The 15789-nt window shown below is 47.2% G+C and overlaps 1 protein-coding gene across 2 annotated transcripts in view; it reads right to left on the minus strand.

Annotated features, from left to right (window-relative positions):
• The window catches only part of dcn (decorin), a 67738-nt gene that overhangs the window by 17800 nt on the left and 34149 nt on the right, over positions 1-15789 (minus strand). For both annotated transcript variants that reach the window (XM_041215363.1, XM_041215364.1), the window contains exon 3: positions 5796-5908. In XM_041215363.1, coding sequence (XP_041071297.1) covers positions 5796-5908 — 113 coding nt within the window. The remainder of the gene's footprint in view (positions 1-5795; positions 5909-15789) is intronic.

Genomic DNA, 15789 nt, shown 5'->3' on the forward strand with positions numbered 1-15789 from the left:
GTTAAACTCTCTGATGAGTACAAAAGATGCCGTGGTACTATTCAAAAAAGAGCAGGGGTGTTCTCCTCGTGTCCAGGCTGACACTTCTCCCTCAGACATTCATCAGCTGATGTGGAAAGCAGTAATTTCTAGGCTAGTTATTGTGCACAATTTTTGTTGCTGATTTTACATAATGATCACTCACTTCAGCCAGAATTGGTCTTTCAGCCTCCTTTGCTATCCTGAGTGCCTTCGGCACCATTCCTGACAGAGCATGACCAAGCAAGCTGTTCCCAGGTCACTTCTGATCCTAGTTTTGTCAATGTGCTACAAGGAGATTCAGGTTAACAGGTCCCCTCCTTCCCTCCCTCCCTCCCTCCCTCCCTTTCTCTGGGGTTCCACTTCATCTTTGCTCAACATGCCCCCCCACCCAACCCCCTGCCTGAGCTGGCTGACATAAGGAACTTACTGTGTGGACAAATATGAAAGGATTATATGGGGCAAAGTTGTTCTCCATTTGCTATTAACACTGAAATCTTTAACGTAAGTGAACAGAACACATTTACAATTCACTCTGAAATCTGCCTCTGATCTTCCAAAATGTGGGGTTTTAAAAAAAGAACAGTTTGTAAATATAATAATGGCATAAAGGAATTCCAGAACATTCATTCTGTAGGTTTGTCCTTCACAAAACTAAAGCTCTAATTCAAACAAAGCCTGAATTAGTGCAATAAAGTAGAATACAGACTAATGGCTTTCTACCCAATACCTATAAACAGTATTTTTGAACCTTGCTGATATAATCTTTATGAACCCACAGAGGAAACCAGTTAGTGTAGCCCCATCTGAATTTTATTAGGGGCACCTTGGTGCTGCGAGTAAATGAAAGGCATAAAATTGTTGCTTTTTGACTGTGTCCTGCAGGAGGTTATGATCAGCTGCCTTCAATGGTTTCCATGGCTCTTACTCTATTAGACCTCATTTCTCTTAAAAAGAAAGACTTTTATTTATATAATGCCTTTTCTGAGATGTCTCAAGCACTTCACAGCCATCCACGTACTCTTATGGTATAATCACTGTCATAATGTAGGAAGCGCAGCAGCCAATTTGCACACAGCAAGCTCCCACAAACAGCAATGTGATGATGACCAGATTTTAGTGATGTTGATTGAGAGATAAAACACTGGGGATAATACCTCTGCTCTTCTTTAAATTAACACCAAAGGATCTTTTACATTCTCCTGAACAACCTGACGGGGCATTGGTTTAACATCTCACCTGAGAAGCAGCATCTCTAGCAGTGCAGCACTCCCTCCGAACTGCACTGGGGCATCAGGCTTAACGCTTGTGCTTAAGTCCCGGAGAGGGGCTCAAACCCTCAAACTTGTAACTCAGGAGCAAGAGTGGTATCAACTGAGCCACAGCTGACACACATTTAGCTTTTTAATGGGCATTCTGTTTTAGACTGAAATAAAATAACTTTGGTTAAGGTTTGCTCACTTCACGAGAAAGGTGCATATTTGTGGAAATGCAAACTAATTTTTCTGAGCATCGGCTAATGGGATCATTAAAAACAAATTGGCCAACACCCTCACCCCTGGTTGTCAATGATCAAAAGATGTTGCTCAACATCAAGCAAGCTTCGAAATGGGTAGAACAATTACTGAAGATACGGAACTGCTAATAGAGAGCTCATGTTGTTAGACAAAACATTTGCATTTGTCACGCTCGAGTAGTTATAGAAAAAACAAAATACTGCGTGTGCTGGAAATATTCAGCAAGTCTGGCAGCATCTGTGGAGAGAGAAGCAGAGATAACGTTCCGAGCCAATAATTTTTCATCAGAAACTGGTTGCGGTACAAGTTTATTAGCCTCAAGCTGTAACTCTGCTTCTCTCTCTCAACAGATGCAGCCAGACCTGCCAAGTATTTCCAGCATTTTCTGTTTTAATTTTAGCAATTGTAGAGTTGCCAACTCTCTACAATTGCCCTGGAAGCTCCAGGAATTAAAAATCTCCTAGGCACAGGTGTGAGCAAAAGCCTAGAAAAAGGACACCGTGGCATTTAAAAGTGTTTTTTTTTTCCAATTTTTTTTAACACTCTTGTTATTTAGTTATAAAGTTATTGGGGGGTGAAGGGGGACCTGAATGACCATGGGCACAGTGGTTGGAGGCAGGACTTCATCTGATGGAACCTCTAGGAATGTGTCCAACCCGAATTGCAACCCTATTGAATTCTGCACTTTGAGACTGATGCTTGTACAAGGACTAAGTTACCTCACTCCTGCTTTTGGTCCTTCATCTGTAGGCAAAAGAAAGGAGGAAGATGTCCTCTTTTGCAAATTCTGTGCCTTTTGGCTGAATTAACCTTTAATCAATTAATCCCAATAATTAAGCGATAAATTGGAGCCATTTACAAACATGAGAAAGAAAAGAGGGAGTAGGTCATTTGTCCTCCCGAACCTGCTCTGCCAATGATCAAGGCTGGTCTTCCACCTCAACTCCAATTTCCTGCCTGCTTCCTTAAATCCCTTAGTGCCCAAAAATCTATTGACCTCTGTCTTGAACTCAATGACTGAGCATCCACAGCTCTCTGGCGTAGAGAATGCCAAATGATTCAGCAACCTTTCGAGTGAAGAAATTTCTCCTCCAAAATGGCTGCTCCCCTGTCAAGGCCTCTAAGAATTCAACGAGATCACCTAGCATTCTTCTAAATGCCAGGAAATACAGGTCCATTCTACTCATTTGGTCTTGTCTCTTGATTGCTTTCCTGATTTGAGTTGAAGGTGACTGAATACCATGTAAGCAGCAAAGATTCTCATATCAGGCTATAGCAGTTTGTGTCGATTGCAATTATTGTCACTCCGAGCCAGGCCGGTTTCTACCAAATCTTGCAGTCCATTTGCAATAATAACAGCACGCCTGCAGGCAGCAGCTTGGCAAGGAGTTAGGGTGCGGAATTGATGCCAAATAAGATTTAACAGGAAGTGGCCACTTAAAGATAAGTGGCTACATATGAGGGATAAAAATTTGGGAAGAAAAAATCCATTGGGAAGCAAAGCAAGTGTGGGGATCAGAAAATGAAGCTTATGGGTACATGACGCAATGGGGCAGCACCTGTATGATGGCTGGTAAACAGATGGTGATGTTAGATGAGGCAAATGAGAAAAAAGTCCTGGGGCTGCATTTAACTGGGCACCGTGGACCCCATACCCTGGTTAGAAATTTCTGGGCGGAGACAGCTGGCAGCCTTATAGCCCCAGCGGCCAACTGGATGTTGATTGGTTTAAGGCAGGACTTCCGCCCTCAGCAACAGAAAGCCCCGCCTCAGAGAACTGCCAACTACTGAGAGGCCTGTAGCTCTCCAGTACTGGCAGCACCACTGGGAGTGGTGGCCAATGAGAGTACTGCAGCGAGGCCTGCAGGAAGACATAGTGCACGGGAGCTGGGACTGGAGGTAAGTGCAGTAGTCTTGCTGGGGCCAGGCTGGCAGCCCTTGATGATGGGGGGAGTTGCGGGGGAAGGGCGAGGGGTGTGGGGGTAGGGATAGATAGGCCAGGGGTCAGGGGGAGGAGGGGGAACATGGCAGGAGGGTTAGATGTTGCGGTAGGCCCTCTGTGGGCTTTAGGGAGGGTGTGTTAAGGAGGATCCGCCTCTCTTGTCCATCACCAGCCCACGCAGAGAAAGCTGCTGGACTGAATGCTTGGCATGGGCCTCTCTCGTGGTGGGTTAAATCACAGCAGTGCGATGTGTGCAGTCCTTCAGCTTACACTAGCTTTCATACAATCTTACAGCACAGAGGAGGCTACTCAGCCCATTGGCCCTATGCCAGCTCTTTGAATGACCTTAAATGAGAGGATTGACGCCTTGCACAAGAACTAGAGGACGACTCAGAAATTACCTTTGGAGAAGGAGGCTACTCTGTGTCTAAGAGAATAGAGGAAACAGAGAGAGAAAAGCCCACAATTATTGACTTGCAAAGTGAATTCTGAATGGGCTGATTTTTCACTGGAGGCTGAGCAGAGCACAGCAGGGTAAAAAAAGATAATAGCACTTCAAAACCCCCTGCATTTCACTCACCAATATTTACTAGGAACTAGTTAGAGAGTTTGAGGAGGATATCTGTGGGTGGAACCTTCCACTTTGACAGGTGGTGCACACAGCTGGTATCGGCCCTCCATTATTTGCACCAGTAAATATCCCTACCCATTGCCTCTAATGGCAAGTCACAAGAGGTGGGGACAGGCAATGTAGGGTACATAATGAGAGACAGTTGCGTAGAAGTAATCTCACTGGTGTAGTAATCCCAAGATCCTGAAGGCTAATGCCCTGGGGACATGGGTTCAAATCCCACCACGGCAGCTGGAATTTAAATTCAATTAATAACTGTGGAGTATGAAGCTAGTCTCAGTAATGGTGACCATGACAACTATCATCGATTGTTGTAAAAACCCATCTAGTTCACTAATATCCTTCAGAGAAACCTGCCATCCTTGCCTGGTCTAGCCTACCTGTGACTCCAAGGACCCACAGCAATGTGGTTAACTCTTAATTGCCCTCTGAAATGACCTAGCAAGCCTCTCAGCTCAAGGACAATTAGGGATGGACAACAAATGCTGGCCTGGCCAGTGATGCCCACGTCCCACGCAAGAATAAAAAATAATCCAAGATCATTCATTTTACATCCCTGCCAATGTTAAAAACTTTGTCCTTCAGGGTTGGGATATTCCATTCCCCCCACACCCAACATCACTGTGGCTGTACCTCCACCACATGGGCTGCAGTGGATCAAGAAAGAGGCACACCACCACCTTCTCAGGGGCAATAAATGCCGGCTTTGTTTTGAACAATTTAAAAAAAAAACGTTTGGGTCAAGTCTCCTTCGCTGAAGGACATCAGAAAACCAGATTTGTTTTTTAACAACAGTCCAACAGCTTCATTGGTCACATTTACTGCACCAGCTTTGAATTGGCAGATTTTTTTAAACTCAATTTAAATTCCCAAACTGCTGTGGTGGGATTTGAATTTACTGTGACTATTGCTTATGGCATTACTCGCCCAGTAACATAACCACTCTGGCACTGTACCCTATGTACTGAAGCAAAGAGGGATTCATGAGAACGAAGCTCTACAAAGACAAGTTGAAGCCAGTTTGACCCAGTTAACCAATCAATAAGGATAATAAATCACCACACGTGAACACTTAAAACCTACGTGCCTCTTTTTAGTGGCCCAAATTAAAGTTCCAAATCATGACAAAACTAGCTTAAAAAATAATTTAACAAATTTTAATTTTGTTCCTTTATTGTCTTTGATGCATTCCAGTCCCTCATGTGCCCACACCAATTGTGGGAAGATAACAGCAGACAACACGTGCTCCCTCTTTGGCGACACCTGAACACAGACATAACTGTGGGACAGAGGGATCAAGCACCCCCATCGGTGGCGGACTGCCTAGACCTGTCAGTTGTCACCTTGGTCAGGCCCAAGAGCAGGCCTACGAGCTGCTCCTCCAGCCTGTCCTCTTCTCCCGCCCTCCCCCCCCCCCCCCCCCCCCCCCCCCCCCCCCACCCCTGCCCCCTCCCCCACCCGCAGTATCAGATGATCAGTGAGCAGCAGCGTGGGGACTGAAGCGCACCCAGAAGTCGAGGAGCAGTCCTCTTGAAGAATGGAAAAGAGGCTGCATTGAGGCAAGCTCATGGTGAAGATTGACACGTCAACACTAACGGAGACATATAGGCCTATCGAGAAGCGATTCTGTACAAGGGTGACCATGTCAGAAATAAAATCTGCAAGCCAATAGTGAGAGGTAGCTTACATGAAGATTCTTTAGGTTCTTGAAGTCATTTTCTTTCAGCTCTGTGATCTTGTTGTTCTGCAGGTCAAGTAGTGTGGTGTCTTTGGGAATGTTCTCGGGTACTGTGGTCAGACCTGTTGCGGAAGAAGGGTTGAAAGATGTCACTTTTAAGAGCTTACACATCACTTTATAGACTTGTGTCAGCCACAACTCAAGTGATAGCATTCTCGTGTCTAAGACTGAGCGTTCTGTGTTCAAGCACTTAATCTGGGCTGACACTGAATGAAGTATTGTTTAGAAATGTAGACACTGTTGCAATGCAGGAAACGCAGAAACCAATTTGCACACAGCAAGCTCTCACAAACAGCCATCTGATTTAGGCCAGATAATCTGTTTTTTTGTCTTAATGGTGTTAGGTGAGGGATAAATATTGGTTGGAAAACTGGGGAGAGTTGCCCTCCTCGAAACAGTGGCATTGAATCTCTTACCCAAAAGATGAAGCCTCTAACAGAGTGTTCACGACATTAACAGGCAGGACCGTGTAAATGAGTGGCAGAGCATTCCAGCGGAATTGGCACAGTGTAAAATCAACAGAAATCAGTCACGTGTCGGAAATGTCATTCTTACACCAAAATGTCATTGAAAGGACACTAATAGTTATTCAGCAATTTGAAAAGCAAGACCAAGCAAAATTACAGCCTCTGGCAACCTAACTCTGCAGCTCCAATTTTCTCCACATCTGACTTCAGGATACATGTCTCTGCAATCAGTTGATTTATTTTAGCTGCAGACAAGCAGAGACTGTTAACACTGAGTATTATCTCCCTTGTTATCTGGTCTACAGAGTTGAGAATGAATATAAATTTAAGTGTTGTCATGAGGATGCTTTCAGCGTGGTACTTTTGCCTTACGCATGTTAATTAAGACATTGTTCAACTGCAGAACCAAAGTAGCACCCCCTCTCCCGATCACCCCACCCCACCTCAACCCCCACCCCACCCCAACCCACACCCCAGCCCACACCCCACCCCAACCTCCCCCACTTTTTCTTTTCTCTTAGCGATTCAAAATGGGCAAAGCATGTATCCCAGAGCATTATGGTCCACTTACGAGAATGTGTAATTCACTTAATGTTACACAGATGATGCCCTGACAACATAGCCCCAGGATTGAAAGTCAAGTAGATTAATGACAAACAAATTTAATTTAATTGAAGACATAAAAGATTGATGAAAGAAATGCTCCTGGTGACTTACATCGAATTTTACAACACAAAAACAGGCCATTCTGACTAACAGGTCTAGGCCTGTGTTAATGCTCCACATGAGCCTCCTCCCACCCTTCTTCATCTAACCTCATTAGCATGTCTTCCTATTCCTTTCACCCTCATGGACTTACTGAACTGCTCCTTAAATGCATCTATAAAATTCACCACAACTATTCCCTGTGGAATTTTAAACACTCTGTGGTTGATAAAGTTTCTCTTGAATTTCCCATTGGATTTACATGGAAATAGAAACAGGCCTTTCGGCCCAACCAGTCCATGTTGTGTTTATGCTCCACTCGAGCCTCCTCTCATATTTCCTCATCTATCATCGTAATCTTCTACTCCCTTCTCCCATATATGCTTGTTCCACTTCCCCTTAAATGTATCTGTACTACTTGCTTCAACCATTGTGGTAGTGAGTTTCACATTCTCACCACTCTTTGGGTAAAAAAAATTTTCTTCTGAATTCCCTACTGGATTTCTTGGTGGCTACCTTATATTGATGGCCCCCAGTTATGTCCTTCCCCACAAGAGGAAATATTTGGTCTGTGGCCACCCTATCAAAACCTTTATAATTTTGAAAACCTCTATTAGGTCACCCCGCAGCCATATTTTTTCAAGAGAAAAGAGACCAGGCCTGTCAAACCACCCCTGATATTATACCCACACAATCCTAATATCATCCTTGTAACTCCTCTGTGCACCCTCTCCAGTCCTCCTCATCCTTTTTATGATATGGCAACCAGAGCTGCATGTCGTACCCTAAGGCCGGGATTTTCCGGCCCTGTTGTGGGCGGTACCCGCCATGGGAGATTCGGCGGCCCAGCCAAAAGTCCACTGACTTTTGGCGGGACCGGACAATCCCGACAACGTACGGGGCTGGAAAATCCAGCCCTAAGTGTGTTCTAACCAAGGTTCAATAAAGAATAACTTCCCTACATTTCAATTCTATTATTGACTATCTCACATTTATGGCCTTTAGTTTTGGATTCACCCTGCAGTGAAAACACCTTTTCTACATCTGCCCTACCGAACCTCTTCACAATTTTAAAGGTCTCAATCTTCTCTTTGAGGAGAAAAGAGCTTCAGCTCATTTGGATTGATCTATCTCAACTTGTCAACAATGTGTGACAAATTATAGGGTGGGTGCTTGCTGAGATATTCACACAAAATGATGGAGCAAAGTGTTCAGTTCTGATATGAATAGGTTCCTGTATGTTCATTTACTTAGAGGTCGTTGACTTGGAATAAGAATTTACTTTCAATAAAAGTTAATCAACCTTTGCAAAAAGGAGCAGGGCAGCAAGACCACGATTGATTTTGGTACCTACGTTTCCGTCATTCTATCTTTAACTCAGCGAGAGTACTTTAATTGTGTGATGAGAAAAGGGAAGGCTAATATTCTTGCAGGAAATTTTTAGTTGACACAAACTGAAGCAGCATCACATTTCCCCGCCAGTATAGGGGCCATATTCCGACCTGAGTCACTCTAAGCCAAATCAAGTGGAGGGTTTTGAATTTCAGAATGAATTGGAGAGAGTAAATGGTGAAAGATTATTTCCACTGGTTGGAAAATTGGTAACAAGGGGATGGTAACAATTATTGAGGATTCCCTCTCTTCCAATCCTGACCTCTGGCGCATCGTCAATTTTCTTCGTACTACATTGGCAGCCTTGCCTTCAGCTGCCTGGGGCCTACACTCTGGAATTCCCACCATAAATCTCTCCGTCTTTCTATCTTTCTTCCCTCCTTTAAGATGGTCCTTATAACCTACCTTTTGATAAAGCCTGTTCTAATATCTCCTTATGTGGACCAGTGTCAAACTTTCTTTGATATCACTCCTGCAAAACATCTTGGGATGTTTTATTATGTTAAAGGCGCTTTGTAAATACCAGTGGCTGTTGTTGTTGAAAAGGAGAAATAGGAAACTAGGACCCTTTTTTTCCGCATGGTGGGGGGAGTAGGATCATGGTAATGATCTTAAAATAACACAGGAAAAGGAATCTTCATAAAGTTAAAGGAATAGATGTAGGGAGCTCCTCAGCCCACTGGGCTCATCCTTCCTTGGAGGTCTTAGCTTCCCCACTCCCAGCATAATGCCTAACTGCTGCTTGATGGACAGCTCTTCCAGGAGGATCATCCAATCTCCTGCCGTGACTCTGGGAGAAATGGTGGAGGCAGAAATGTGCATTGGGGTTGAGGTGTGAGAAGTCGCACAGAGCACATCTCTCCAAGTTGCTTTTCCAAAAGCAGCCGTCAGAGCGGGGAAAATTGCCCAGAATTTTCTTGGAGCTGCTTCCACTCCACCGGAAGAAGAGAAAAACCTGACATTTAGATTGTGCCTTTCACAACCTCAGGCTGCCCCAAACAGCTTTACAGCCAATGAAGTACTTCTGAACTATAGTCACTGTTGTAATGTAAGAAACACAGCAGCCAATTTGCACATAGCAAGCTCCCGTAAACAGCAATGCGATAATGACTAGAGAATCTGTTTTTTTAATGGTGTTGGTTGAGGATAAACATCATCCAGGACAGTGGGAAGAACTGTTCTTCTTCTAAATAGTGACTGTGAGGTATTTGACATTCACCTGAGAGGGCAAATGGGACCTCAGTTTAACATCTCATTCAAAGACGGCACCTCCGACACCGACGCTGGGAGTGTCAGCCTCGATCTTGTGCTCAAGCATCTGGAGTGGAGCCTGAACCTACAACACACCCAGTCTTGGAGGCACGAGCGTTACCTACTGAGTCACAGTTGTGAAAGTCAATTTGCACAGAAACAATAGCAAATTCCAGGCGTATGACATCTTTTAAGAGAAAAATAGGTGTTCATTAAGAAGTCTACAAGAGAAAGGATAAGGAAATGGGAGTCAATTTGATAGACTCAGTTGAGGTGTGAGTTAGAGATGGATGAAAGAATATTTTTGTTGAGGACATGAGAGTGAGGTAAATTCCCATTAATTATCAACTTTAATGACAATGCTTAATCATTTCATCAGTGACCTACTCATAACTGGGTTTCAATAAAATCCCTGCAGACTAATTTTGAGCTGTTGAGTGCAATTCTCTGATGTGAATAGTCGTTTGGTAGCACAGAACTTGAGTTATTGCTGAGAAAAAGAGACATGTCGAAGCTTTTTGTCTTACACTCATCAAGACTTTGCAAAAATACCAATAAAAGGAGAAAACAACAATTTAAACTGTACGCGAAGAGTTGCCACATGCCAACCAAAATGTCCTGATGAGTGCAAGACAAAAGGCTTCGACATGTCTCTTTCTTCAGCAATACTCAAATCCTCTTACAGGCAGGTAGTGGGAGCCTGTGGGGCACTGGCAGTGTTGTGGTAATGTCACTAGCCTGGTAAGCCAGAGGCCCAGGCTAATGCTCTGGGGACAAGGGTCTAAATCCCACAACAGCAGCCGGTACAATTTAAATTCAATTAATAAATCTGGGATATAAAGCTAGTCTGAGTAAAATGGACCATGACAATTATTGTTGATTGTTGTAAAAGTTCACTAATGCTCTTTAGGGAAGGAAATCTGCCCTCCTTCCTGGTCTGGCCTACATGTGACTCCAAATACTTGCCAGTGACGTCCAGATCCCATGAAAGAAAAATAAAAAAACTCCTCAGTGTGCCTGACATTTTGTGTAGGCAGGTGGTTCACATTAGTGCCGATCATAAAAGGAATTATAAGAATGTTTTGTTAAACAAATCTATAATTGTTAAATGAGAAAACAATTAGCGGGTGCAAATTGCTTTTCAGGCTTTAGGTTAATGGAGCATTCAAAGCGGCTACAAGAACCTTTTGGTTTGTTCCTGTAATAGTTAAAGCTCCTAGTCCTGAATTCTGCTTCTGGACTGAAATTTTAGGTCAATGTGTGGGCGCGCGCCCAACTTGATTGGACGCGAAATCACCTCAGGCGAGCGTCCTGATGCCATCCTGCGCTCGCACAATATTTCAGTCAGTGTCGGAAGCACACCATCCGACAATTAGGAAGACAATTAAAGTTGTTAAAGTCCCAATTGTCCCCGATTTTCCGTGGTCCATCCAACCTTACGGTTGGCAAATCTGCTAGGTGCATTGTTGATGAAACCTCATCCCAGGGCGCGATGAAGTTTCCATTATTGTCCAGGTCTGCTACATTTGGACATGAACTTCAGCATCTGAGGGGTCGTGAATGGTGCTGAACATTGTGCAATCATCAGCGAACATCCCCATTTCTGACCTTAGGATGGAAGGAAGGTCATTGGTGAAGCAGCTGAAGATGGTTGGGCTGAGGACACTACCCTGAAGAGCTCCTGCAGTGATGTCCTAGAACTGGGACGATTGACCTCCGACAACCACAACCATCTTCCTTTGTGCTAGGTATGACTCCAACCAGCAGAGAGTTTTCCCCCTGATTCCCATTGACTCCAGTTTTGCTAGGGCTTCTTGAAGTCACACTTGGTCAAATGCTGCCTTTATGTCAAGGGCAGTCACTCTCACCTCATCTTTGGAGTTCAGCTCTTTTATCCATGTTTGAACCAAGGCTGTAATGAGATCAGAAGCCGCGTGATCCTGGTGGAACCCAAAATGAGTGTCAGTGAGCGCGATGAAGTTTCCATTATTAAATTTAAAAAACAAACGTATGGACAGAATTTTCATCATGTATAGGTTCAGGTGACTGATTCTAATGCGTGGACATTTTTTTTCCAATTATTTAATTGTTTTGAAGTCTTCAGCCCCCCGAGGCAGCTCTCCGCCTTCGGGGAGCTTTCATTCAGCGCTCGCCCGCAACCCCCCGCGCTTATGTCAGCGCCCGCCTTCCTCCCCTGTCCTGTCGCCCCCCCCCCCACCCCCCGTCACCCCAGCAGTGCTGAGCGTTTCATTTCGTGCTTCATGCTGGCTGACCGTTAATTGGCCAGCCAGGGTTAAATCGCGGCCGGGGGGTGGGGGGGAGCCAATCGCAAGTTCCCTGGCCACTCTCGGGCCCGCCGGTCATGCCTGCACTTCGACTTAAAGATCCTGCCCTCTGTTTGAGTTGTGTGGGCATCACAGGCTGATATCCTTATTCCGCCCTCATTTCTACGGGCCGTGCCAGCTAAACCCTTAGCTGCTGAGATGGTCGTCCTGATGACGGAAACGTACAAATGGAAATAACGTAAAGGTGGGTCTTGGGGATTTCAAGCGTCGGGGCTGTCCCCTGGCAGCTTGTTCCGTTGGTGGGATTGTCCTTGGGAAGAAAGACCCTGGGCGGGATTTTCCAGCCAGGCCAGCGGCCGGCATTGCCGCAAGCGGGGCGGGAAAATCTGGACTCTTGACTTCTGTCCGCTCTCCAAATTCTGCCATCCCATCTGCGACGATGGCCGTACTGGGCCGGGGTGGGGGTGGGGGGGGCCGGAAAATCCCACTCTGTGTCTTGGGAACAAATGGTCTTTGTGGTCTGTGTGGATGTCTAGCCTGTGTTTATTCATTGCCGGAGGGCACCGGGTACTTGCTTCAGTCAATTCCCACCAGTCCGTCCCATATTTTACAGAACACGGTCCCAGTGTATTTTTCTCCCTCTTTCGAATCTTACATTTTCACATATTTCCCTGTGCATATAGAAAAAGGGCACGTTATCTGGCGCTTGCAGGCTGAACTGCCCTGAACCAAATCAGGAATCAGCATTGAGAGATATACATTGAAGCAGGCTTAAAAATATATGGGCTGGTGGGTTGCGGGGGGGTGGGGTTGCTGGTTGGGTGGGGAGGGGGGAATGCAAAACTTGCATTAACCAGATCCAGCAAGGCCTGAATTGAATTTAAGTGGATCAGACGGTCGGTTCATTTCGACTGCAGCCTGGAGCCAAAGTCTGGTTTCAGCAATTAAAGCTGTCGGTTTCACTGGAGTGAATCTGGCGGTTTAAAAGCAGCTCCACTGGAGTCGATGGGGGGTGGTGGGGTGGGGGAGGGGGGGGGGTTGGGGGGGGAAATATCTGTCTGATGTGCCTGCGAGATGTCTGACTAAATTTCAGTGTTAGGGCTGGGCGGGGGGGCCAACTGATGGAGAAGGGGAATGCTGACTAAAGGCTGGGAAAGAGAGCGGGTTTAGCCTGGGCCTGTCGCGGGATTATTTCCGAGGCGAGACGTTCCTCCCTCAGGTTGATTTCAAGAAGCCAGTGCTAAATCTGAAGTCAATCGGCGATGCAGCTCTTATGGCACAGAACGCGGCCATTCGGTCCATCAGGCCCATGCCCGTGCCTGGCCCTTCGAAGCAGCTATCCCGCAGGGGTCCTGCCACTTCCTCACAAACTGGCCGCTGCATTTCACTACATTCCAACAGAGACTACGGGCGGAATTTTCCGCCCCCCCACCCCTGCCCCTTCCCCAGCCCCAAGCAGCAGGAATTTGCCGCTTAATTTTGGCAGGAGGCAAAAAAATCTGGCCGGGATTTTCTGGCCCCGTCATGGTGGGACACACTCTGCGAGATTCGGCGGCCCAGGCAAAAGTCCACTGACTTTCTGCGGGACCGGGTGATCATGGTGGCAGGCGGGGTGGGGCGGGGGTGGGGGGGGGGGGGGGGGTGGGGGGGTTGGGGGGGGGGTGGGGGGGGTGGGGGGCTGGAAAGTCCCTTCCTCTGTTTCCCGAGAGCGGGATCAACCGTTGTAACTTTGTTTTCCTGACTTTCGAGGTGTGCTAAAGGCGAGTCCAGCTTCCCGACGAACGGCATCAGGAACCCCATTTACATGCGTTAAAGATCTCATGGAGGCTCACTAAGAGGCCATCTCGCCAGAATTAATTCCGCCCTCCAAATTAAGTTCCTCACCAGCGAGAATTTAGAACTTCAGTTTTACGCCTGTATACAAGCGAAGCGAGCTTCACTTCTTCCAAGACTTTGAGGTCCGTAGGTGTTGCTTTCTCCATCTTGGGGGACCTCACATAACATCACTCGAGTGTCAATAGCACACCCTGCGCCATGGCTGGACATGGGAGGCAGGCAAAGGCCGGAAGATTGGTGGGCAAGGGTGGAAGGGTCGGGCGAAGGCTGGGACAGGGGAGGCAGGCTTAGAGGGTAAGGGTGGGGAGAGTGTCTAGGGAAGAAAGGGAATGGCCAGTGGGGTGGCAGACTGCCCGGGGGAGTGGAGGCAATGTCGGGGAAGCAGTGGTGGGGGGGTGGGGCTGGGTCATCTTAGAAGGCAGGGTTGCTGGTCTTGACAGTGGGGTCCTAGGGGGATAACCTGGGGTACTGGTGATAGGAGAGAACAGTCACAGTCAGAGGGGGGAGTGGGATGCGGCAGGGTGGCAGGTCCAAAGTGAGAATCTGGTAGGTGAAGGTCTCATCGGGTAAGTCACGGAGGGGGACAAAACAGGGAGGCTCGGATGACGGGAGGGGGCAGGATCAAGGCGGGCATGGAGGTGATTACGGGCGTCAGCTCTGAGGGGAGAAAGGCACGTGGAGGTGAATCGTTATAGGGTCGAGGGTGATGAAGGAAGGCTCAAGGGTGACAGAGGGGAGGGGAATGGTTATATTGGGTGGGTCAAGGGTGATGGGGGAAAGTTTGGTAGGTCACATGGGGAGGGTAGAAGGCGGTGGAGCGAGTTTGAAAGGTGACGTGCACCACTTTCCCAAACTGACCTTGGCCACGCAGTTAGTCAGTCAGTGAGATCCCTCAAAGTGGGAGGAGGGTCTTTTCAAGTGGGTGGGAGTACAAGTGGCCGACTAAAGGGACATCCGAATAATTATGAGGCAACTGGATGTGAAAGTAGCTCACTTGTGTTCCCCTCTCCACGGTGAAGCCCACGCGGCTGAAGGTTTGTTCCTGACTCATGGGTCTCATAACATTGAGATCCCAGCGAGATGCGGAGCTGCTGTTCATTCTGTGTAACTTGCCAATTGCTGCAGTCAGAGACAGGGATAAAGGGAGGGAGGGAAGTGGAATGCCACTGAAGGGCACGGCTGGTGAAGAGCTGCCGACTCGCAACTCCAAACCTCCTTGCTTCTGGGTGAATGGTTATGGCTGATAAGGGATCATGCAGTTAGTCTTTCCGTTCTGCCAATGCAAATATCTCTCTATAGAGCCTGGAGGGTAGCGGAGACAAATGCGAAAGTGTCCAAGTGGCGCTTCTTGCACATGGCTCTCATCACCCCGGTCAAAGAGCAATGTCTCCATACACACTCATGTATAAACAGCAGGAACACCCATCTCGGGTCCTCCAGGATGCCCTTTACCTGGAAGGGGTGGGGTGGGGGTTTCGTGTCTAGGCGGAGGCCAGGTGAAGGGCTTAGCACTGGCCTGCTGGCTTTGAGGTGGAGGGGAACCTGTAAAGGACATGCTCACTTAAGGCATCACTTCAATCCATTCACACATCCTCTGAGGTGCCGATGATGCAGGCTGCAGGCAACCCTGCCTTGGTAATGGCTCTCATCCAGACGAGGAGAAGGAAGGCCTGTCACTGATTGGCACAGGCCAGGAGGAGCAAGGGCCTGAGCAGCAAGAGGCAGCAGAGCCTCTATAAGGTCAAGAGGCTGTGAACATGGAGCGCTGCAATGACCCGACCATGGGTATATCGCCAGCAGTGTACTTATCTAGAGACGAGTGAAAGGCAATGCCAGAGGTGCCCTGGTGTGTCCCGGGATTTGGTTGCTCACACCTGCCAGCTTCTCCAGCATGAGCTGTGGCCACAAGGACTCTGGAGGAGTAATGTGGAGCTCCTGGCCTGCAGTGAGTGAGTGTCTGCCCGGGTGCGCTTTAAATATGGCCCCAGGGCCTTTGACTCCATGAGG

This window comes from Carcharodon carcharias, chromosome 21 (genome assembly GCF_017639515.1).
Source record: "Carcharodon carcharias isolate sCarCar2 chromosome 21, sCarCar2.pri, whole genome shotgun sequence".
NCBI classification, from domain to species: Eukaryota; Metazoa; Chordata; class Chondrichthyes; order Lamniformes; family Lamnidae; genus Carcharodon; species Carcharodon carcharias.